At 48.6% G+C, this 24,113-nt stretch overlaps 1 protein-coding gene across 2 annotated transcripts in view; it reads left to right on the forward strand.

The window, feature by feature from the left end:
* Window positions 1-8,406, forward strand: part of RNF150 (ring finger protein 150) — a 241,742-nt gene extending 233,336 nt beyond the window's left edge. The window contains exons 7-8 of one of the 2 annotated variants that reach the window (XR_005373859.1): window positions 402-2,718; window positions 5,572-8,406. Coding sequence is in view for 1 of the 2 variants with exons in the window: in XM_038564569.1 (XP_038420497.1) it covers window positions 402-520 (119 nt within the window). In the remaining variant the exon portion in view is untranslated. Of the gene's footprint in view, window positions 1-401; window positions 2,814-5,571 lie in introns of those variants that run through there. The other variant, XM_038564569.1, reaches the window with a different exon arrangement.
* Window positions 8,407-24,113: the final 15,707 nt, after the last annotated feature.

Here is a 24,113-nt window from a genome sequence, read left to right on the forward strand (position 1 = left end):
ACTTACCCATCTGTTCTCCTGTGAATTGCTCAGCTGTTTTCCCACGTAGAATTTCTTGCCCTGCTTTGATATATTAAGTATTTTCCTGCTTAGATATAGCCTTCTAAGATACATCTTCTTCTAGCTATATTGGTTTCTTTTCTATACTTGCTTTTTGACCTATTTAGAATTTATTTTGCACTACAGCGTGAGATGAGGATCTAATTAGGGGTTTTTTTTGTTGTTCTTTTTACAAAACAGCCAATTTCTCTAGTACCTTCTCATGGCCATCAAAGAAATGCTATTAAAGACAGGTGTAAAAAAATAAATAAAAAATACAAAACTAAAGACAGGCGTATTAAAGGACCTAGCCCCAGAGGCAGAGGCCGGCGCTCACGGTGAGCTTTGCTGTCTCCCCGCAGGCGAGCCGGAGCCGGCTGTCAGCAGCGACTCTGACATCTCGCTGATCATGGCAATGGAAGTCGGGCTGTCGGACGTGGAGCTCTCCACCGACCCAGACTGCGACGAGGCGAAATCCTGAGCCGGTGACCGTCGGAGAAGGGGCCCCGGCGGACGGAGGGAGGTGTGCCTCGAGAATGGACGGGCCCGCGGCCTGCACGACCTCCCGGGCCCGGCCATCGGGGCCGCCTTTCCCCCCGGGCCCTCGTGGGCTGGCGCCTCGGGAGCTCGCGACACGCGCACAGGGGACACGGGTCAGGCCTCTGCATCTTGCCTCCTCTATTTCCAGGTCTTGTTTCATCGTTCGGGGAATGTGGTTCGGTTTCCTTGGCGGCTTCGGGTTAGAGGCCGTGAGCCGTTTCCATGGGCCCGGCCTCCTGGGGGGTGGCACCCAGGGGCGCCCAGGCCTGGCCACCCACGGCCCAAAGCGCGGGGCTCCGGGGGGCGCCCGCCCCACTCCCGGCCGGCCCTCGGGAAGAACCCGAGCTCCTGCGGGGGCATCCTAAGCACCCTGGCTGCGGAGACCCCAGCCCGGGCGCCGACCCCGCCGCGCCTGCGGCCCACCCTGGGCACCGCAGCCCTCCGCCCCCCTTGCCAGGCCCTGCTGACAGCCCACGTGAGAAGGAAGCGTCACTGTGCCTGGAACTTCGGGTCTTGGACAGGAATGCCACACTCAGAGGTCCCCTCCGGGCCACTGGCGCTGCCGTCGCGACTGTAGGACTGTAGCCGGCACTGCAGGCCTGGCTTTAAGGCCAGAGCCACGTGTTCTTCCCCAAAGCGCGGTGTCTGTTAGCTTGGTCTCCCCCGGGCCAGAGCAGTCTTCTGTTTCCTCCACGAGTGGCCTCCGCAGGAGACGGAGGCTGCAGAGGAGACCCGGTCCTCCTTGAGCCCAGGGCCCGACACAGCGGGGCCGGGTAGCACCTAGCTGGCACCCACCGCCCACACGCGGCAGGCCGCCCGGAAGGCCTAGGTGACTCCTTAGCAGCCCCCTGCCCAGGGCTCACCGAGGACAGCGAGTGAGGAGGGATGTGCGGTTTGATGAACCATTTGATCCAGAAGTCGGCGAGGGCTTTGGCTAACCAAGCTTCTCCCGGCGGAGACAGACGGGCAGACAGGAGAGGACGCGTCAGATCAATACTGAACCCACCGGTGTTTTTAAACTACTTACGTTTTTATTCTTTTTTTGTAACTATGACGGAGATGTGCTATTTTTCCAGTGGGCGATTTTGTAACACACTTAGACTATCCCGACGCGGAGATGACTGAGGCAGCGAGTGGCTTCCCCGGACAACCACGAGGCCCCCCGTCCTCCGGAGACGGCCGTGCGGCCGCGTGGGTTGCCAAGACGGAGAGCCTTCCTCGCGGACTCACTTACGTCTTCGACGAGGCCTTGCCACCTCACTACACTAAGACTCATCCAAAGACAAGAGCTCGGTTGTGTCGTAGACCCCGCTGCCTCGGAAACACGGGGCGTACGTCAAGGGAGAGCATGTCAGACTACTGGCTGCCCCTTTCTCGGCACCTTTAACGGTTTCCTGTGGGATGCTCCCTGGGTGGGCAGCGAGGCAGAGAAAATGACCACCACCCTCGGGAATGTCACCTCCCCCTGGGATGACACTTCCTGCAATGGAACCCGGCCAGTGTGCAAAGGCGGGCGGGGAGGAGCAAGGACGTCACTGAACGGAGAAGCGGGAGTCCCGGCCGAGCCACAGGCTGGTGGGCCTCGTCGCCTCCACCTGTGAAATGAAGGAGTTAAATGAGATGGTGGCCAAGGCCCCTTCTGACCTGAGGACCGCTAGCGAGCTCTCTGCCAGGGGGAGCCATGTGCTTGCAGGTGGCCGTGCCCTCATGCCCTAGGGAGGCGGTTCCTTGACAGGCAACACGCTAATGGCCTCTGGGCCCCTGCGCTCCTGTGAGGCTGAGTGTCCAAATGCTTCAAGGTTTAAGTCCAAGTAGGAGTGGTTTTGTTTAGCCTGGTGTTAAACCCACCGTCTGTCACAGAGTTTGTGATCTCTGGACACCTTCACACCCCAGTCCTCAGTGTAGACTTCTTCATCGCAAAGTGTTGCCTTCCCTCGGTCAGCGTAGGGTTCCAGCGTGGACTCCTTCAGTCAGCAATGCCTGAAACGCACTTCGGTACTCGCGGACGTCAGGTGGAATCAGAAGGATGATTCAAGAGCAAGAGAAATACAGATTGCATCCCACACCCGGGAGGGAAAATGCCTTTGGATCGAATACTTGTCCGTTTGATGAGTGTCCCCTCTTCCTGCCAGTGACCAGGTAAAGCAGGACTTGCTTGCGTATGTACGCCGTGCTAGTGGCAACCCCTATGGGGTGAGGCCCATGCTGCGTGGATGACGAGAGGCCCCAGGTTGGCGGGGGGGGGGGGGGGGGGGGGGGGGGAGGGGCGGAGGGCACTGAGGCCTGTGGCTTTACCCCAAGGAGGCTCTGCTGCAAAACCCCTGAGCCTTGGAGGCTCTCCATTTACCAAAGGTTTGTTTCCGGAGGATTTAACTATGGCTTTGGTAGCCTAAAAAAAAAAAAAAAAAAAAAGTTAACAAGCATAGAAGAGTTTAAGAGAAATAAAAACCTTCTCCCATAGCCTTGTTCACCTCCTCACCCACCCCAAAGAGGAAATTCTGAGCTGGGAACCCTCTAGAAGTATATGCAGACTTCAGGCATGTTTACAGATGTGCATTTTTCCGTAGTGAGTGTCCAGACCAGCGCTATCCGATTGAAATGTAACGCAAGTCACCCACGTAAACTTTACATTTTCTGCTGGCTACGTTTTTTTTTATTTTAATTTTTATTTTTATTTTAATTTTTATTTTTATTTTGGCTGTGTTTTAAAAAGGAAAAAGGAACAGTTGAAATGGATTCTAATGATATATTTAATCCTCTTGTTTCAACATGTGAAAAGTATTCATGAAATACTTCACATTCTTTTTCGTACTAAGTCCTCCAAATCCACCGTGAGTCCGCGCTCCCAGCCCGGCTCACGTTGGACCGGCTGCAGCCCCAGCCTCCTGCTCTGTCTCGACAGCTGCACGTGGCCCGTGGCTTCCAGCGCGACAGCACAGGTCCGGAGCTGCTCCGGCATTCTCACCAGATTCCCTGACCCTCTCAAAGAAAAAAAAAAAAAAAAAAAAAAAAGTCAAAACCTAATTACCTCCAGAGAGAACTAGACTCCACCCAAGTTGCCTAAAGAGAGGCCCAAAGATCTGTTTGTTCTGCAATGAATAGATGTTCAGGCCATTCTTTTAGAAATTTCTGCTTGACCTTTCTAACCATACACTGGTGTCCATTAGTGAGTGTTGCTGTTACGTCTCTGACCAGTTGTTATTTTAAGTCACAAAAAACCATGTTGATTCACTGCTGAGACAAAAGTATCTCCCTCACTTCCGTGACAAACGCTTGGACTGCTACGTGGCACTCGGGAGCCAAGGAGAGCTCCAGGCTGTCGTCGAGCGACCTCACCTCCGGCCGCCGCTCTCCTGCCTCTGGGCTGGCCGAGGGTCTTTGCCCAGGGCCGGTGCGCCCTTGGGATTGGAGGGCTCCGTCCGTACAGCAGGCGCCTCTCGATCTTGGGGCTGCGAGTTTGAGCCCCACGTTGGGTGCAGAGATGACTTAAAAACAACAGCTTAAGAAGAGGAAAGAAAAGGAATAGTGGCCAAGGCATCAACCGATGCTGACATCGCCTAGTCACGGTGGGAACCCTGGAGGCGGATCCCTGTCCAAAGAGGTGTCCCTGTTGTGTTGTGCTGTGTTGTCAGCACGTCCCTCGTTCTGGACGTTCACGGGTCTGGGTTGGGTTTTGTCGAAAACCACAACACCCGGTGGCTCCTGCGGTCATCCTGGCGGCCGCCACACCTTCAGAGCCAGAAATGGTGACACGTAGCCTGACATTGGTTCCTTCTCCTCCGTGAGTCTTGTTTAGGTGAACAGTCTTGCAGGAGGTAAAAAATAAATGGCATTTAGTTAGCTGCTGAATGCATCGCCCTGACTGAAAACAAAGACATCTCGTTAAATGAAGATTGTTTCAGAAAATCTGAGATACAGAGTCACGTCCTCTGTGAAGCAAGGACCCGGCCCTCGCGGTCCTGAGGCCCCTGCGGCGATTTCCAGTAGCATTTTTGTACGCTTTACCCTAGATCTCTTTCCCTCCTCTCTCTCTCTCTCTGTCTGTATCTGGCTTTCTCTGACTGTCTCTTCTTTACACCTACACACATTCTTTTCCCATCTTTAGGGACAAAAAAACCTTGGTGGCTCTGGATCTATAGACTTACCGTTGTGATTGCCGCTGTTACGGTTGTTGAGGTCTTTCTTGTTCTTACCGTGCGGCAGTGTCTATATTTGCACTTCTGATGAGGAAAACCAGTTTACTCTGAAGGCAAATCAACTTCCTCCATGATGGAGTTAGCCATGTTCTCACTTCTCCTCTCACTAATTTAATCACAGAAAATTTAATTTATAGATAGCTGTTGCCTTTTTTCCAGGCTTCCTTGCAGAAAAGTCTCCTAGGCAAATAATGGCAAAGTCACCGTTCCAGAATGCCGTCTAGATCTTTTATCTTCTACTCTGAGCATCTGTGACCTTCCTGGTTCACCCCGGGCCATCAAGGTTAGGACTTCTTAGAAAGATGTGGGGGTCGTACCATATCCGATGTCCGCTCATGCTTCCTTAACTCAGTTTCTTAGCGCAAGAACTTGCTCTTCGTAAGGGATCTAAGAGGCCACTTCTTCCTTAAGATTGGAAAAGGCACACAAAGAAACCATTCTCCTCAGGTGAGGGACACAGATTCCTTGGGCAGTGCTGAGTGTCACAGACGTGGATTTGATGATGACAGTTCATACGAGCCTGCAGGAAGTGAGAAAGAGGATGGCAGGGTATGAACATGGCTTCCCTTCCCAAATAAATGCCCATCCCCTAGGCTTAGAGCTCACCTGGCCTTTGGGGCCGGGGTGGGAGGGTGCACATGTGTGTTTGAAGGAGTTTAACAGTCATGAGGTAAACACTCATGGTTGCAAAGAAGGTTGAGAATGCCTGAAAGACAAATTAATTCTGAGAAGCTGGAATGAGTTTCTCAGCATCACTTACCTCTCCTCTTTGCCTGCTTGTCTCCCCATCTCACAGCTCCAGGCCCTTTGTAATGGGAACGGTAATTGGTAAAAACCCATAGATTGGTAGCCACACTTCCACTTGGACCCTTTTGATGACACGAAATTATCCCAAAACTAAAGAGGTGACTCCGGGTCCTAGATGTAGATCCATAGAGATCAATGGCAAAACCTGCTTGTTGTGCGAAGAACTCGGTGAGGTCGCTCACAGCTCTCTTTGCCACCCTGCGAACTATGCCTGCCTCAGTCAAGGGGCTTTTGCAGGAATCTCAGTGATCAAAGACCTTTCATCCTTGTGCTACTATTGATGGACGTTTGCAGTTCCTCCAGAGCCATTCGCTCAATGGTCACCTGGTAAATGTTTCCGGATGCTAACGATAAGGCAAGAACCTAGTCTCTGGAGAGGTCTGCGAGTCGGTACGGAGCCCGGGGGAGCTTCTGTGGAGAAGCAGCTCCACCCAGATACCCCAGGATCACCGCTTGGCAGAGAGGTCTGTGGGCCTGTCGTCCTCACTGGATTGAAGGGCTTGGAGACGCAGGGAAAACGTGGGGACCACGTGTGCTCTGTAAACCAAAGACCGATCACCATCCACATGGACACGCATTCTTCCATTGACTAGTTTCATTTTTTCCTAATATTCCCATGAATAAAAGTGCAGGTGCGTTGCCTGGTCAGATGAAACGGTGGAACTGTAGAGGGTTTATCTCTTGCAGGCTGGTGATCGACCTTACTAAATCCCACAATCTTAAAAAAAAAATGTATTGTGGCCTTAGTACCACAGCATCTTCAAAGTCTGGTGTTTAGTCTCCTTTTCCCTCAAAAAGTTTGAGGCAAAACTAGTGCTTTATCGAACTCGGAATACTGTTGTCTTTGAGAATGTGAAGATTTTTACCTCGCCAAAGAATGTTCGTGGAGGAGAGCTTCTTAATTAGGGCGTATCCGTGCTTTTGAAGAGAATACCAAACCCTTGCTCGTCGGGATGGAGACTGGAGCAGTTGAGGAAGGCTGGCCGGCCTTCCTTTGGTGGCATCCGTGGTACTAAGTCACTAGGCAGTCACTGCACGGGGCAGGGTGCCCTCTGCTGGAATAACCGCCGTTATTCTTTCAGCCAAGTCATTTGACCAGGGTCCCCGTTTCCTCAACTAATTATTGGCCTGTCAACTAGTTATTGGCCTGTCCTCATACAGTTTCCCCAATAGTTGAGAACTTGGCCCACATTTATGCAAAGGGGAAGGAGTGTCACAAGCTCAGAAGCGTTGAAGAAGAGCCCCACGGAAGAGCTCACCGCCTGCAGCCCTTTCTGCAAAATGTCAAAGCGTGTTGTTGGCTGTGTTTGCAGAGAAGATGCCTCTGGCCCCAACATCGTAAGGCAGGGGCCCGAGTGTTTTGTGACTTATCTCCACTCTCTTCTTGTCAAATCACAAAGGAAGATCAATAAACAGACGTCTTTCATATGAATGTCAATGGTGTGACACACTGGTGTGTTTTGTACGTGTACATAATAACACATTTACTTCCTGCTTTCGCGTTAGTAATCCGAAATGGTTGTACCATTTTATAACTCGGAAGAGATGTAGGGGTAGGGGAGGGTTGGGGGGAGCTGGTATTTTTATAGCAGGGTGTCCCCCTTCTATTTAGAAAACTTGAAGCAATTTTGTACTTGTGAAAAAGTCACATTCCATTCATTTCCCAAAAAATAAGGGGACTTGTTCTCTAAACTATTCGTGAGCTGGGAGGATGATTATTCTAGTTTCCAGGGGAGCCTCCTGAGCAGTGTATATGTGACACCCACTTTTATAGATTGCAGACCATGACCAGCAAAAATTGCCATTTCAGTAATGTGAAAACCAAAAAAAAAAAAACTCTTTTAGCCCCTTTGTATATACCACATTGTTATTTTCACTGAAAAGAAAAAGTGCTACAAAGAATTTATCATTATAAAAATATTCAGAAATGGCACCATAAATCAACCTCTAGTTTAATTTCCCTGCTAGCAAGAAAGAAATCCGATGGATTTATGTTCCTCCCTAAACATGAATTTGTGTGCTTTTGTCTTATAACAAATGATGTCGCGGGTAGAATTTGACTTTGTTTTCTCTACGAGGTCTTTGTGGCCCGTCTGCAGGTCATACGCGGCGGTGCCATCATGCTCTTACCTGTCCCCCTCCCTAGTCAGGTCATGGGACGGCTTCCTGGATTTATTTGCCACATGACTCAAAGATCACAAAAATTATCCCTGATGGCATTTGCACGGGTAGCTTTTAATTTAGACTTTGGTTAGCTCTTAAGTGCGGAGAAATTTCGTAGTGGATTATGTAGCCTTTTTACCAAAACATCATCTTCTGTACAAAGTCACAGGTATATTTAAATGGTTGGTCAAGGAGATGTAGTTGGTTCGGGGGTTTTGTGGGGAGAAATCTCTTTCTCTTTCCTTTTTCCGCTCCACAGGCACCTACCTTACTCCTTCCAGAGCACTTTATCTCTCTCTTGAAATACACAGAAGTTTAAAAAAACAAAAACAAAAAAAAATAACAACTGTCTTCTATTAGGAGACATGGACTTTTATTTTGCTTAATTCTATTATCTATGTGTTTGGAGAGCATAAACAGTCTGTCTCATACCGGGCTGGTGATGAAATATTAGGGACAATAGTTGGAAACACCCAACCCTACAACATGGCTATTTTTGTTATATAGAAGACTATAATGTAAATAAGTGCAGTTGTGTTCTTATGTACAGGTAAAAAAAAAAAATGCAACTATAAAGATTTGAAAAGGATTGTGAATTCCAGGAAATTTCATTGCAAAATTTTGTTTGGTTTTGTTTTTTAATAAAATGGAACCAGATGCCTGTGTCCGTGTCATCCGTATTTCCTAACCACGTTGGCTCGTCCTGGAGTTCCCAAAGCGGCGCTACGGATTTTAAAACATTGATAATTATCATTAAATCATGATTGTGTTTTAAAGACATTAAGATGAGAGATTTTAAGTTTTCTTTCTCTCAGGTGCCAGGCACCCGACCTCCTCTTAGCTCTGTTCCTCTAAGTGAAGTGATTAGAAGATTCTGAGCGGGGGCTTCTGGGGGGCCCAGCTGGTCGAGGCCCTGTCTTCAGCTCGGGTCCTGACCTCAGCGTCCTGGGATCAAGTCCCAATCGGGCTCCCTGCTCAGGGGGGAGTCTCCTCCCTGGCCCTGTCCTTCTGCTCCTACCCCTGCTTGTGTGCTCGCTCGCGCTCTCTCTCTCTCAAATAAATAAATAAAATAAAATTTGTTGAGCAAAGCAGAAGGATGGCAGCTGAATTAGCCTGAGGTGCGGTTCAGTGGGAACTGAGCATCGTTATCTGTGCATCTGGGGCAGGTTACCCTAGGTGGGCATCACCAGATGGGCTGGGTGGCAAGCTCTTTTTTATATTTACTGGTGCTTTTCTAAAGGATTTTTAAGAGCAGTTCCTTTGAAATAGCAACGGATTGCTAAGGAAATGAAAAAATATGGGAGCCCCCAGCCTGGGGAGGTAAGGAAGGGAAGGTTTAAAAAGGCGAGGCATTGGGGTGTGGGGGGGGGGGCGCGGCTCGGTGGGTGAAGCGTCTGCCTTCGGCACAGGTCATGACCTCGGAGTCCGAGGATCGAGCCCCGCATCGGGCTCCCTGCTCAGCTGTGAGTCTGCTTCTCCCCCTCCCTCTGCCTCTGCCTCCCCCCTGCTCCTGTGCTCTCTCTCTCTCTCTCTGTTTCTCTCAATGAATAAATAAAATCTGTTACCACCCACTCGAGATGCTGGCCCTTGGTGCCCTCTGAGCCGCGTGTGGCCTGCCCAAGATTGCGGACAGTCCCCCGAGGCACAGGCCGGTGGCCCACCGGTGCATTCAGTGCTACAGACACAGTGTTTCCCAGCCAGCGAGGGGAGAAAGATCCAGTGGGGTTTTTCTTCCTAAACATAAATCTGTGTTTTTATGGTCAAACAGAGGGTGTCCCGAACTGAATTTTCCTTTGCTTCCCCACAAGGTCTTCCCGGCCTGCTCAGGGGAGGTGGTGGGGCCGGGACCCAGGGTCTAGAAACCAGCGCTCCAGTGTCCCCGTCACTCTGTCTGCTGGACCAGGGTTCCCCAAACCGGAGGGTGTACGCTCAGGCCATACCCCGGGATCCCTTAGAAGCTGCGCCACACGGTCCCAAGGTCCACTCGGTTGCAGTAAGGCTTCGTGTAGTACAACAAAGGCTGTTAGAGACTTTCGAGAAGCCTCTTATTGGGTCACGCATTTAATTGTGTGTAATTCAGCTTTTCTTAAGCTGATTGATGACAAGCCTCTTTTCTGAAGGTCGTCATCTTCCAAACCGCACAGGACAAGACCGCCACTGTGAAGCCTGCTGGCATCCGGGTGACAAGAGGCCGCCCAGGCCTGGTTCCCGGGCCCCCGTCACGGGCCCCGAGGGGAGCAGGCGGGGGGACAGGCCACCGGGCACCGCTCAGAGCCACCGCAGCCTGGACACGGGTCACCTGAGGCCCTGCCCTGCTCAACGTTCCCCGTGCAGGCTTCGGCCCTAAGTCCTGCGGCCTGCTCGGCCTGTGGACAACGACGTCAGACTCCGCAGCTGTGTACGACGCCAGCCTTGCCACCTGGTCCTAAGCCTGTTAACGCCTACGTTTGGAGTACGAGGCGCTGAACCACTACTTAGAAAGCACAAAAAATGGGGCACCTGGGTGGCTCGGTCTGTGGAGCCTCTCACTCTTGGTTTCGGCTCAGGTCCTTACCTCAGGGTGTGAGATCCAGCCGCAAGTCAGCAGAGTCTGCTTAAGATTCTCTCTCCCTCTCCCTCTGCTCCTCCTACTTTCTCTCTCTCCCCTAAAATAAATAAGTAAATATTTTTTTAAAAAGGAATGAAAATACGTTTCCTTCGTCCACGGGCCTCATTGCTCCGTCTCAGCCAGCGCTGGCGCCTCGTGTCCTTCCTCCGGCCGATCGGTAAGTGCCCGCTTGGCCCAGGGCCGGGGGGCAGGTGAGCCCCGCTTACTCCCTGATGCTGGCACAGAAGGTTGGGGTGACCGAGAGAGCCTTCAAGTTCGGAGACGTTTTCAGATACTCGGTCCATCGCCCTTGGTGACCCGAGAACAGACGATGAGCCCACGTCTTGCTCTATCACGGCCACTGTGTAGTTCCCACGCTGCTGAGACTCTTCGCCCTCGGGGTGAGGATGAGGGGTGGCGGCCGAGGCCAGGCCGCTGCCCACCGTGAGCAGGTGCCCTCCGCGGACGGCCCCGCAGCACCTGCCGGAGCAGGTGCCTCCCTGGGTCTCCAGCAGCGAGCCCAGGTGCTGGGCGGCTGGGGGGAACAGGAGGCTCCCAGGCCCTCCGGCCTCACCCCTCGCTGTGGGAGCCCCCGGGAGGGCCGCGGGGTCCTGACGCCTGAACCTCAGCATCCCCCGCCTGCCTCACCTAGGGCGCCGGCCCTCTGTGTGCCCAAGGATCACTTACCCGGCGGCGGGCGGCAGCCAGAGGCCCCTCCACAGCAGGGGGCCCCTCCCGGGACTGGCCCACGCAGCACAGCTGCCCGATGCTACAGACGGAGCGAGCCCTTGCCCCGCGGCCCTTAGTCCATCCATCCCACGCCGCGAGCCGGAGCCGCTGACCCGGAGAGGCCGCCGCCCGTCGCAGCCCACGCGGCGCCTCCGCCCCACGGGGGGAACCGGGCGGTCCCCGAGCCTCCCGCTGCCTCCTCTTGCTCCTTTGGTTTGGCAGGAGGACGCGGAGGGGGAAGAGGAGGGGGACATGAGGGAGGACGCGGGGGGACGCGGGGGGGGGGACAAGGGGCGCGCAGAGGGGGACGAGGAGGGAAACGCGAAGGGGGACGCGGGAGGGGGGGACGCGGAGGGGGATGAAGAGGGGAACGGGGCGTGGGGGGGACGCGGAGGGGGACGGGGAGGGGGACGCGGGGGGGACAAGAAGGGGGACGCGAAGGAGGACGCGGGAGGGGACGCGGGGAGGCGACGCCGGAGGGGAACCCGGAGGCGGACACGGCAGGGGGACGCGGAGGGGGACGGGGGAACACGAAGGGGGACGCGGGGGGAGGGGGACTAGGAGGGGGACGCGGGGGGGACGCGGGGGGGATGGGGGACGCGGAGGGGGACTAGGAGGGCGATACGAAGGGGGATGAGGGGGGACGTGGAGGGGGGACGCGGGGGGGGACGCGGGGGACGAGGAAGGGGATGGGGGGACGCGGACGGGGACTAGGAGGGGAACGCGGGGGGGGGACGTGGAGGGGGACGGAGGGGGACGGGGGGAACACGAAGGGGGACGCGGGGGGGGGACGCGGAGGGGGACTAGGAGGGGGACGCGGGGGGGGACTAGGAGGGGGACGCGGGGGGGCGGGGACGCGGAGGGGGAGGCGGGAGGGGAACGCAGAGGCTTACAGGGGGTGGGGGGGACGCGGTCGCGGGGCCACGTGACGGCCGAGCCCGGATCCCTCCCCACCCCGAGGCCCCCCACGCCGCTCCGAAGCCCCGGGAGTGGAAATCGGGATCGGGTCGCGGGCCTCCGTGTGTCGCCCAGCAGAGCCGAGCAGCCCGCAGGAGCCGCGCAGGGACGCGGGCCGGGGGTCAGGGGCGCAGAGATCCCAGGGGAGCCGGTGCTCTCCGGCTCGCGCGCTCCAAATGAGCTACTATTCTGTGCTTTCAAGACGGCTCACAGACGCCAGCCTGCCCCTGTCCCCCGCCCGTGTCCCAGCCCGTGTCCCTGCCCGTGTCCCTGACTGTGTCCCCGTGTCCCACCCATCCCTGCCCGTGTCACCACCCCTGTCTCCGCCTGTGTCCCCGCCCCTGTCCCAGCCCCGTCCCCGCCCGTGTCCCCACCCATGTCCCCGCCCCTGTGCCTGCCCGCGTCCCTGGCCCTGTCCCCGCCGTGTCCCCGCCCGTGTCCCTGCCCGTGTCTCCACCCCTGTCCCCGCCCATGTCCCCGTCTGTGTCCCCGTCCGCACTCCAGCACTGAGACTTGCTTGACAGCCGGGCAGTGGGAGGCCTCCTGGGTCACATGGTACAGGGAGCAGGTGTCATGCAGGCCTCCCCAGCTGCAGAGCACTGAACCCCGGAGACGGGAACTTCCCTGTAAGATGAGCAGCCAAGCTCGTGGTAAAGTAGGAGAGACTCCACGCAGAGGGGAAAATGAGCGTCAGAAGTGGGGTTTGGGGACCCCCCGGGGGCGCTCAGGGGTTGGGTGTCTGCCTTGGGCCCAGGGCATGACCCCAGGGTCCCAGGATCGAGTCCCACACTTGGGGCTCCCTGCATGGAGCCTGCTTCTCCCTCTGCCTGTGTCTCTGCCTCTCTCTCTTTCTCTCTCTCTCTCTGCATCGCTCATAAATAAATAAATAAATTTTTTTTTAATGCATTATTGCTTCAGACTGTCCGACTGGCAGGTAGGGAAGGAGTAATCGAGGGTCTCCTTGCACTTTCCCCCGCAGGGTCCCCCGCCACCCCCTACCCCAACCCTCCCACAGCCCATGTCCCCGTTCTCCAGCTGCCTGGCCGGCTGTGGCCACACTGCATCCTGAGAACTAGTGGGACAGGGAGGGCCGTTAAGCCCATGACCCAGCGAGGAGCCAGGCTCAGCCCTTCAGCCCAAAGGCCCCAGGCCCGGGCTGGCAAAGGGATGGACTGAGCTGCATACTAGGAGCCGCGGCTACAGGCTGAAGACTTAACTCCACCGGGACGTTAGGGTGAAGTCCCTCGGTGCCCGTGGTCACCGCTGTCACATGCATGTTAGTGACCTCAGCGGGACCTGCGGCCCGGACTTCGTTCATGGTCAGGTGGCTGGGAAAGCCTGTACGAGCTTCGGCTCATCTGACCCTCCGCTTAACAGGTGAGCAAAGTACTGTTGTTATCCGCACCTTACAAACTCTAATAATAAAGCTTCAGAAGTGGGACACCTGGGGCTCAGCGGTGGAGCCTCGGCCTTGGGCCCAGGCTGTGACCCCGGGGTCCCGGGATCGAGTCCCACATCGGGCTCCCTGCAGGGAGCCTGCTTCTCCCTCTGCCTGGGTCTCTGCCTCTCCCTGTGCCTCTCATGAATGAATAAATAAAATCTTTAAAATATAAATATAAATATATAAATAAATAAAGCTTAGGAAGTAACTTGCCCAAGATCGCACAGAGGACGAGTGGCAAAACTGCTCACAAACCCAGATCTCACTGGCTCCTAAAAGCTGCCCTTCCCCACCAAGTTACACTGCCTTCCCTCTTCTGAAAGGAAAGCTGACAAGCTTCTCTATGTCTATAAAAGGAAAGAAACTTATATTTTTTTAAAAAATAAAATAAAAACTACAGCCAAGAGTAACTGTGCACTGGAGAAATGCAAGGACACCAGCGCAGCCGGGCAACCACAGCTAACCGGCCCCCCTCCGCCCCGGCCATGAGTGGCGTGGGTAGGAGTGATGGGAGTGTTACTTCACCTCTGCAGTCTTCCTCCCCAAAACCCATAACCCTGCCGCAACCATGTGAGAAACGTCAGACAAACGCACGCAGAGGAGCATTCTCCTGAATATATGACCAGGACTCCTCAAAGCCATCGAGATGGTCAAAAGCAAAGTCACGGAATCTATCAGAGCACAGAGGTGCCAAGGGAGACGTGACATTGAAGTGCCGACGCAGTGTTCAAGACGGGATCCTGGACGTTCAAGGAAAACGAGTGAAATCCAAACAAAGGCTGAAGGTCAGTTCCCAGTACTAAACCAGGGTCGACTCCTTTAGTTGTGACAAATGTAGCACCCTAGTAATGCCAGATGCTAACAGTCGGGAAAACTAGGTGAAGGACGTACAGGAACTCTCCATAGGGTCTCTGTGACTTTTCTGCAAGTATAAAACTATTCTAAAGTAGGTCTGCTTGGGGGCATCTGGGTGGCTCAGTTGGTTACACATCTGCCTTAGGCTCAGGTCATGATCCCGGGGTCCCAGACGAGCCCCACATCAGGCTCCCTGCTCAGCGGGGAGTCTGCTTCTCCCCCTGCCCCTCCCCTGCTCATTCTCTTTCTCTCTCTCTCTCTGACAAAAAAATAAAATCCTTTTTAAAAATAAAATAAGTTTGTTTTAAAAGATATTTTTATCAACTATAAGAAACCATTGGATTACTGAAAACATAGAATCTGGTCTTTGATGATACTTGCGGAGTTAGTTTCCTTCCTGGGAAATTTTTGAAAGAGAACAAAGAATCCCGTATCCTGAAGATGTTAGATGTTCTTTTTCTTTTTTTTTTTTTTAAGATTTTATTTATCTATTCATGATAGAGAGAGAGAGAGAGAGAGAGAGGCAGAGACACAGGCAGAGGGAGAAGCAGCCTCCATGCAGGGAGCCCGACGTGGGACTCAATCCCGGGACCGCGGGGTCACGCCTTGGGCCAAAGGCAGGCGCCAAACCACTGGGCCACCCAGGGATCCCCCAGATGTTCTTTTCCTTGAAGCAGGAGATTGGACTGAATTGTTTCTTAACATCAATTCCAGATTTTTTTTTTTAAGGGGCTATAAATTGACGATTTGTATTAATTGTTACAATGACTCTTCAACCCAGAGTAACTGGGGAATATACCAAATGAGAAGCTAATTATTTATAATTATATGTCAGAGTTATTGCAAAGGTAATGAGTAAGTTCCTTAGCTGATGCACAGTAATTACATGTAACTTGGAACCGGTAAACCACGCACGCACAGATGCACCAAATGTCGCAGGACTCTCGCGCTCCCCACCCCACCCCACCCCCACCCCCGGTGTTGGCATTTTGTGTAGTTGAGCTGTGCTTCTCCCAGTAGGGGGCTCTGATGCCCGTCAAATGGAAAAGACACTGCGCCCTGAAGATAGAAATACAGGGATTCCGCTCTCAAGAGTTTGTAGGGTAACTTGGAGAAACAGTAAGCGTGCAGAAGTCTTCTCCAGTAATACTGGGACAGCAGGTGAGGGGAATTAGGCAGTAGAGACCAACATGGTGGGAGTAGGGGGTTTCCCAGAGGGAAGAACGTGAACTTTACCAGAAAACAGAGCCCTTAAACCTACGGATCACTGAAACCATATATCCCTCAATGAAAAGCAGGCTAGAAATGACAAAAGCAGAAATGCCTTATCCTAGACCAGACATGTTTTCCTGCAGTGTGGGAGGAATGTTCTTAGAGCATCATCTACTCACTGATTGACCACAAATGTACTATTCCACGTGGCTTTTCACAAGATCACTCATGCACTTAATTCCTTACCTAAACACAGCAGCAAGAGCAGCCTACACACACACACACACACACACACACCACACACAGTGACCCCATTAAAATCCTTTAACACCCTCCCATTTCTATGAAGTCCAAGTATAGTACAAAGGTCTTAACATGATCGAAATCTATTGATCTAGTCCTTGACAACATCTTTCGTATTATCTTGTATTACTCTTCCACTCACTCCGTGTGCTCCAGCCTCTCTCTCCTCCTAGTTACTATTTATTCCTGGGATCTCAGCTCAAAAGCTTTCGCTTGGAGAAACCTTCTCTCACCCCTAGGTTTACGTGGCATCTTGCACTTTGCTTTCAGAGCTCTAATGATAGGTCTGCTCCTCATGCTAAATGTGGCTCTAAGCAACGGTTAGCATTAATAATTCACCTAGGTGGTTGTTAGATTGAGAGCGAGTCTCCTCTGTGGACTGCAAATGCTTTGGGATTAGGGCTCATGTTTTTATTCCCCATGTATCCCGGTGCCTAGCATAGGACCTGGCTTAGAGCAGGTTTTCAATACGTACTTATAGAATAAATGATTGAAAGGACAATTAGATTCTTGCCTGCTGTCCAGCTCATCCCTTACCAGTTTTAATTTTTTCACCCAAAAAGAAAAAAACGTTTCACTCAGGAACTAGAACTAGTAATATTAGGATATTATATACAAGGCTGAAAAAACTGGGGGAAATAACGTAGAAAGAAAAGCATTTAAATGTTAGCTATGAAATATGGAGGGAAAAAATAAAAGAAAAGAATAAGATAAGATGACATCGAACAAAAATTTTGTCATATTTGAGACAGGTTATCAGAGGGACATATTTTCTACAGAAATTTCTCCCAGAATGCCTGTGCTGACAGGGAGCACATTAGCGCCGCTCCCCCACCTCCCATGCTTTGGTTCAGGTTAAGCTGGGTATTATTATTATTGTTGTTGTTGTTGTTGTTGTTGTTATTAATTATTAAACTAAGGGACCTGGAAAGCTCAGCTCAGCTCCTGACTCAGGTCAGCCTCTTCTTATCAGGGCAAGGTCCTAATGAGAGAGAAATCTATACTGCTTCTTCAATGGTATACACATCAAAAAAAGAAGAAGGAGGAGGAAAGAAAAAAATACCTCTAGACTTTATACTGACAATTCTGATTCAGGTTCAATACCACAAGGTTCTTAAATTACTTTTCTATTACATATGCACGCATCTCCTTTATGATGAGAAATCTGAATCTCAAGGACACAAGGAATGATAGAATGACAATATCTATTAATTATTCATTTATCCCATACCATGCACACAGTAGTCTCAGAAAAATAACACTTGGATTTCAGAATTTACTACTTCTGTTCAGATGAAAACCAATTCCCGCTGACCTCAGAGGAAGTGAAGCCAGAGAGAAAAACAATAAAAGGGAGCAACTTTGCCCACAATGTGTAAATTTTATGACATTTACTTCTCTTAAGTCCATCCTGTTTTCTAAAATGCTGAGTTAAGGTATTCAGACTAATGCTTCTCGCAAAAGCTTATTTTTTTAATGGGATAAAATTAAAATACATGTATTTTTAAATTATATATTATATATATGACATCTTAAAAGAATCAAAAAACTGACACAGTAGTAGTAAGGATTTAGTAGGCCTACAATGAAGGGAAATCAGGATCCCAGAGGTGCAAGTAAAGACAGAGGCTGCTTTCTCTCTGAGAGTAGTTATCCACCCTAAATATTTTGGATTTTTATTTTGCTGGCCTTCAGGAGAGAGAAAGAAAAAAGGCAAAGTCCAGAGGTGACAGAAAATAGGAAATCCAACAGGAGATTCACTCCTAACTATTTTAGATTACAAAGGGCTGCCCAACCCAAGCACACCAGTCCTGCCACAAAATTGCAGTTAAACTCTTCTGCAGCTCCTTTATTTTCTTGGAAGTTTCAAGTTTTGACTTTGGTTTGGAGTGGTCTTAAACTGGTAGTACCTCTAAGCACCTGGAATCAAGTGTAAATTCTTTCTGGAAAAAGCCAAATTTCTAGTAGGCGTCAGATAATTTATCCAATAAACTTTTCAAATCCAAGAAAGTCAAAGATAACCAGATACGTAAAGAAGGAGATGCCATAAATGATATCCAGTATAAATTGTGGACTACGGAAATACAGACTACAGTCTATAGACTAGCACAGTTTTACAAAGATTTCAAATCTTGGAATTATATAAATTTACTATATATAAATTTTCGTTTAACAATTAACATCTGAAGAAAAGGGGAAACTATCAAGAGAGTCACAGTTTTATAGTTTAAAGTATAAAACAGATTTTTAAAGGGTCAAATGGAACTTTTAGATATGAGAAATAAAATAACCAAATTTGAAAACTTACCAGATGGATCTTACAGCAGATTTGACACAGATAAAAAAAAATAATAATAAATGAACTGGGAAAAAAATAAAACTATTCCCAATGAGGGATGGAATGACAGATTGCAAGTGCGGAAGAAAAGGTAAGAGACATGAAGAATAAAGAAGACTACGCGTGTTTAATTAAAGTCCCAGCAGGTAAAAAGAGAAATGGGGCCAAAGCAGCATTGAAGAGATAATTAGATGAAAAATTGTTCCACAGAGTAAAGAAGCTTAGTGAATCCAAAGCAAGATAAATTTATAGTGCTAAAAGTGTACATTAGAGAAGAGAAAAAGTTTCAAATCAATAATCCAAGTTTTCACCTCAAGAACCTAAAGAAAAGTAAAATTAACCAAAAGCAAGAAAGGAAAGGAAGGAAATCATAAAAATCAGAACAGAAATGATGACATTGGAAACAGAAAAACAACAGAGAAAAATCAATGAAGCAAAGACCTGGCTCTTTGAAAAGATCAATAAAATTGGCAAATCTCTAGCAAGATTGACAAAGAAAGAAGAGAGAGGGCATGAATTACCAACATTAAGGATGAACAGACTAGCACTATAGGTCCTCCAGAGAACCAACGCACAATAAGGAAACACTACCAACAACGTACACACATAAAACTGACAACTTAGATGAAATGAACGAATTTCTCAACACACACAACTCAGCCAACATGAAATAGATAATTTGAATAACCCTACACTTTTTAAGGAAATTGAATCTGTAAATAAAAAATCTTCCCATAAAAGAAATCTCTAGGCCAAGAAGATTTCACAGAAATTTCTACAAAAACATTTAAGGAAGAATTAACACGAATTCTATACAATCTCTTCCCCATCAAGAGGACAGAACATCTGCTGATTCATTTGCTTTAGTTAGTATCACTGTGATACCAAAACCAGACAGAAAAGAATACGGAAAAAGAAAACTACAGATCAATGTCCCTGTTAAATATAAATGCAAAATCCTTGACAAAATATTAGTACAGAGAACTCTCAAAACTCAACAAGAAAACAAACATTCCAGTTAAACATGGGGAAAGACATGAGGAGACATTTGGCTGAAGACAGGCAGATGGCAGATAAGCACAAAAAAGATGTGCAGTATCATTAACCATTAAGGAAATGCAAGTTAAAACCCCAGTGGGAGAGTGGGGGGCACCTGGGGAGCTCAGTGGGTTATGTGTCTGCCTTCAGCTCAGGTCAAGATCCCGGGGCCTTGGGATCCAACCCCGAATCAGGCTCCCTGCTCAGCGGGGAGTCTGCTTCTCCCTCCGCCCTTTCCCCCCTCTCACATGTGCTTCCTCTCTCTCACTCATTCTCTCTCAAAAAAATAATGTATTCACTCAGCACAATATGCTCCAGTTCCATCCATGTCAAAGCAAATAACATTATATGATCTCATTCATTTGAGGAATATAAAAAATAGTGAAAGGGAATAAAGGGGAAAGGAGAGAAAATGAGTGGAAAATATCAGGGAGGGAGACAGCACATGAGAGACTCCTAACTCTGGGAGACAAACAAGGGGCAGTGGAAGGTGGGGTGGACAAGGGGGTTGGGGTGACTGGGTGACGGGCACTGAGGGGGGCACCTGATGGGATGAGCACTGGGTGATATGCTGTATGTTGGCAAATTGAACTCCAATAAAAAAATAATAAAAAATAATAATAATGTCTTTAAAAAAAAAAAAACAGCATACAGCGGGATACTCCTACATACCTGAGAATGACTAAAATTTCCAAAAAAAAAAAGTATAGCAGTACAGCCAACAATGGTGAGGATGGAGAGAAAACGGAATCATTCACACATTGTTGGTGGGAATGCAAAACGACACATCCGCTCTGAAAAACAGTTTACCAGTTTCTTAAAAACTTAAGCATGTAGCTGTCCTACAAACCAGCAATTACATTCCTGAGCATTTGTCGCTGAGAAATAAAGACTTATGTTCATGCAAAAACCTACACCTAAATGTTCATTGAAGCTGTTTTCAAGAAAGCCAAAGCTTGGGAAGAGCCTCGTTGCCCTTCGGTGTGTGAACGGCTAAACCAACCGTGGAATATGCGCACCATGGAATGCCACTGAGCAACTAAAACAAATGGGCAATCGAGACAGAAGACATCCTGGGTAAGTCTCCAGGGAGTTACGCTGAGTGAAAAAAGCCCATCCCATCAGGTTATATATTGAATGATTCCATTCACATGACATTCTTGAAACAACAAAATTATAAACATGGATAAGAGGCTAGGGGTTTCCAGGGACTAATGAGATGGGAGCAGAAGTGGGGACAGCTATAAAAAGGCCGCACAAGCAATCCAAATAGTGACGGAATTGTGCTGTATCCTGACCGTATCGATGCCCATTTCCTGGTTATACGTTGTACTATTGTTTTGCAAGATGTTATCATTGAGGAAAACTGGGCAAAGGATACACAGGATTGATCTATGTAATCACGTTTGAGTCTATAATGATCTCGGAATAAAAGGTTAAATTCAATAAATGGGTAGACCTTACTGTCTTTAAAAAGTGCTCGTTTTTAAGAAGTTTTAAGTAAAATTTGAAACTAAAATTCCATATGAGGGATCCCTGGGTGGCTCAGCGGTTGGGCATCTGCCTTCAGCTCAGAGCGTGACCCCGGGGTCCTGGGATTGAGTTCCGCATCGGGCTCCCTGCATGGAGCCTGCTTCTCCCTCTGCCTGTGTCTCTGCTTCTCTCTGTGTGTCTTTCATGAATAAATAAATAAAATCTTTTAAAAAATAATAATAGTAAAATTCCATACGATATCAAGAATGGAGAGTGCCCCAGGTATCTATTGTATAGATAGATATAGATATAGATAATTTTGAGAACATTGTATAATAAATGTTCTCAAAATTCAGCAACCTTAAGAACATTCATTTTATTTTACGCAGGACTTTGTAGGACAGGCCTTCAGGAAAGGCTCAGCTGGGGGCTTTGTCTCCGATGCATGTGTCCGTTCCCCGGAGTGGCTAGGGCTAGAGCCTCCACTTCCAGAGCCTCCTTCCCTCACTCCTGGTGCCTTGATGCGTCTTGCGCTCTGGCTCTACCCTATGTCTTCTCCCCCAGGGCCTCCACACAGCCAGGTTTTCTCACAGATTAAGAGCCCTGGGCTAGCTGCACTTACATGGTGGCTGGCCTCGTGGAGGTGGGCAGGTCTTAGACCAGTAAGAGCTACACCTGGAACAGGCAGGCGTGTCACTTCTCCATAGTCTATTGGCCAAAGTTATCATACAGCTTTCCTACTCAGAGTCAAGGTGGTGGGGAAAGAGATTCCCCCTCTTGAAGCAAGGGGAGATAATATTGTGGCGATCCTTGGGAAATACAATCTGACTCAAGGGGGGAGTGCAGAATTCGTAAAGGGAGAAAAAGTTGATATATGCATTAAAAATTCAAGGATAACCCCCAGAGGCATAGAATGAAGACTGTGTAGCTCTCATCAATGCAGAAGAAAAAAGTGCATGAAGAAAACCTGATCCAACAGAAAGCAAAAACCAAAAATTAGAAGCAAAGAGAAAGCACGATAGTACGATAACAAAAACAAATCCACATTTATCAGTAATCACAATAGGTACGTATTAAAGTTGAAAGTCCTCAAGTTGAGTACTCTGTTATTTATAAGAGAAACAGATTTAATACAGAAAGGTTGGTAATCAAGAGTAAAAGGAGAAGAGGGGAGTAAAAAGAAATGTTTATCAGGCAAAAATCACCAAAAGAAAATTCATACTTACTAATAACATAAAAGAAACTACTATGAAAACTACTTAAAAACAAACTAAAAATTTTATACTGAGAAAGATAACAAAGCCACAGAAGATATGAGATGGATAAACTCTAAGATATACCCTCACTTTGGTCAGGATAAACTAGTGTGTGTGGAGTAACAAACAACCCTAAAATTTTGGTGGTTTAACACAACAGAAGTATATTTTTCACTCTCATCACGTGTCCAACACGAGTTTGCAAGGAGTTCTGTTCCAGCACCGCTCAGAAAGTCCAGGTGACGGAGGCTCACCGTCTTGCAGCTCCGCTTTCAGGGACACCCAGTATCTTTGGTCAGGCAAGGAAGAGCTGGCTGGGAGGGTCACGTACAATCTCTAAGATGCTTCGTCCCAGAAGTGACACACATCACTTGACTCTTAGCCCGTCAGTGAGAACTTGCAACCAGAACGTTCCTAGTTGCAAGGGAATGAGGGAAGTCTGGGCAAATGGATACTCGATTCGCTAAAAACGTTTGTGCCGCAGCCTCCTAAGGACATAGCCTAAGAGGATAGAATCACCAAAAATTGCAAAGGAAAAATGAAACTCCACTAATACGGTGAAGATTTCAGCACCCCTTTCTCAAGGACCGAGTTAAAAAATAGTTTTATGCTTCAAATTCTTCTATTAGAGAATAATTCATCTGTGTCTCGAAACCCTACATTTTCAGTGATTTCCTATTAAAATCCATTTGATCACCTGAGGGAGAAGAAGGGAAGGAGTAGATGTGGTGACCAGATCCCTCGCAATCTGAAAGCAAGACCCAGTGGGCATGAGTCTCAGGATGGGGAGGTACGGGTGGGGGCAGGGGCTGTACCACAGATAGGAAGAGCGCACAGGAAGGGGGAGAAGCACATTTTATAATTTTGCCAACGTTATTCAGCAGGAGATGGAGGGAGTATGAAAAAGCAAAAGGGGGAGATTAAAGCACAAGCATTAAGTTGCATAATTAAGATGGAGATTTACTTTATGTAACTGCCATAAGCAGTTGTAACCTTGGCAACCACAGTCAACAAGCGTCATTACCCTGTGACCACCTAAGCTTAGGTGAGCGGTTGTCAGGATTGAATTGCCAGGAAAGGCGTGATTTTCCGATTTTCCCTTTTTTTTTTTTTTCTGGAATGGGAGTACAAAACTCACATGTAATTAAACCACCAATGTTTATTTAATTATAAATGTAAATATGTGTATATAATTATACCAAATACTGCAGCAAACAGAAACCAGAGTAGATTACTAACCTCTTATGAGTTGCCCTGCTTCACAGCTTACATAAAACTTTTGTTTTTATTATCTTACCTGGTCCTTACAACAGACTCGGGGGACATGTCTGTTAGTTTATCTGTCTGTCCTGTATAGTATGTGTTGTTCCAGGAAGGATTTAAGAGCGCTTTAAGAAATTCACAAATTAAAAAATTAAAAAGAAAGAAAAGAAGTTCACAAATTACAGCAAGATATCAGAAAATACGTGGGAAAACATATGATACTTTGCTAAATAAGAGAAGCCAATTACAAAACACCATAATCCAACTTATACATATACACACCCACCTCTTAACAAAGTTATCATGACTAGTGAAATTATGAGTGGTTTTAATGTTTTCTATTTTTTTATTTCTTCCATTTTTGATAAATGATTTGTCTTGTAATGAAAGAAAAAAGTCATACTTAATGAAACAAAGATCTAAATGAAGAAGAAGAAAAAGGGGGATAGAGAAAAAAATACTCCTTCATAGCTTCTCCAAGGATAGAGGATGGAGTAAGGGATGAAATTCAAAGTTCAAAATATACCAACACACCTATCAGAATGGCTAGAGTCAACAACACAAACAAAAGAGATCGGCAAGGACATGGAAAAAGGGGAACATTCTTGCATTGTTGGTGGAAATGCAAACTGGTGCAGCCACTGTGGAAAACAGTATGGAGATTCCTCAAAATGTTAAAAGTAGAGCTACCTCACAATCCAACACCTGCATTACCTAAAGAATACAAGAACACAAATTCAAAGGTATACACGCACCCCTGTGTTTATCTCAGCACTATTTACAATAGCCAAGATATAGAGGCGGCCCAAGCCGCCAGCGATTGATGAATGGATGAAGAAGAAGTGGTGTGTGTGTATATATATATATATATATATATATATATATATATATATATATGATGGAATATTATTCAGCC

The sequence above is a fragment of the Canis lupus genome, chromosome 19, assembly GCF_011100685.1.
Source record: "Canis lupus familiaris isolate Mischka breed German Shepherd chromosome 19, alternate assembly UU_Cfam_GSD_1.0, whole genome shotgun sequence".
Taxonomy (NCBI): Eukaryota; Metazoa; Chordata; class Mammalia; order Carnivora; family Canidae; genus Canis; species Canis lupus.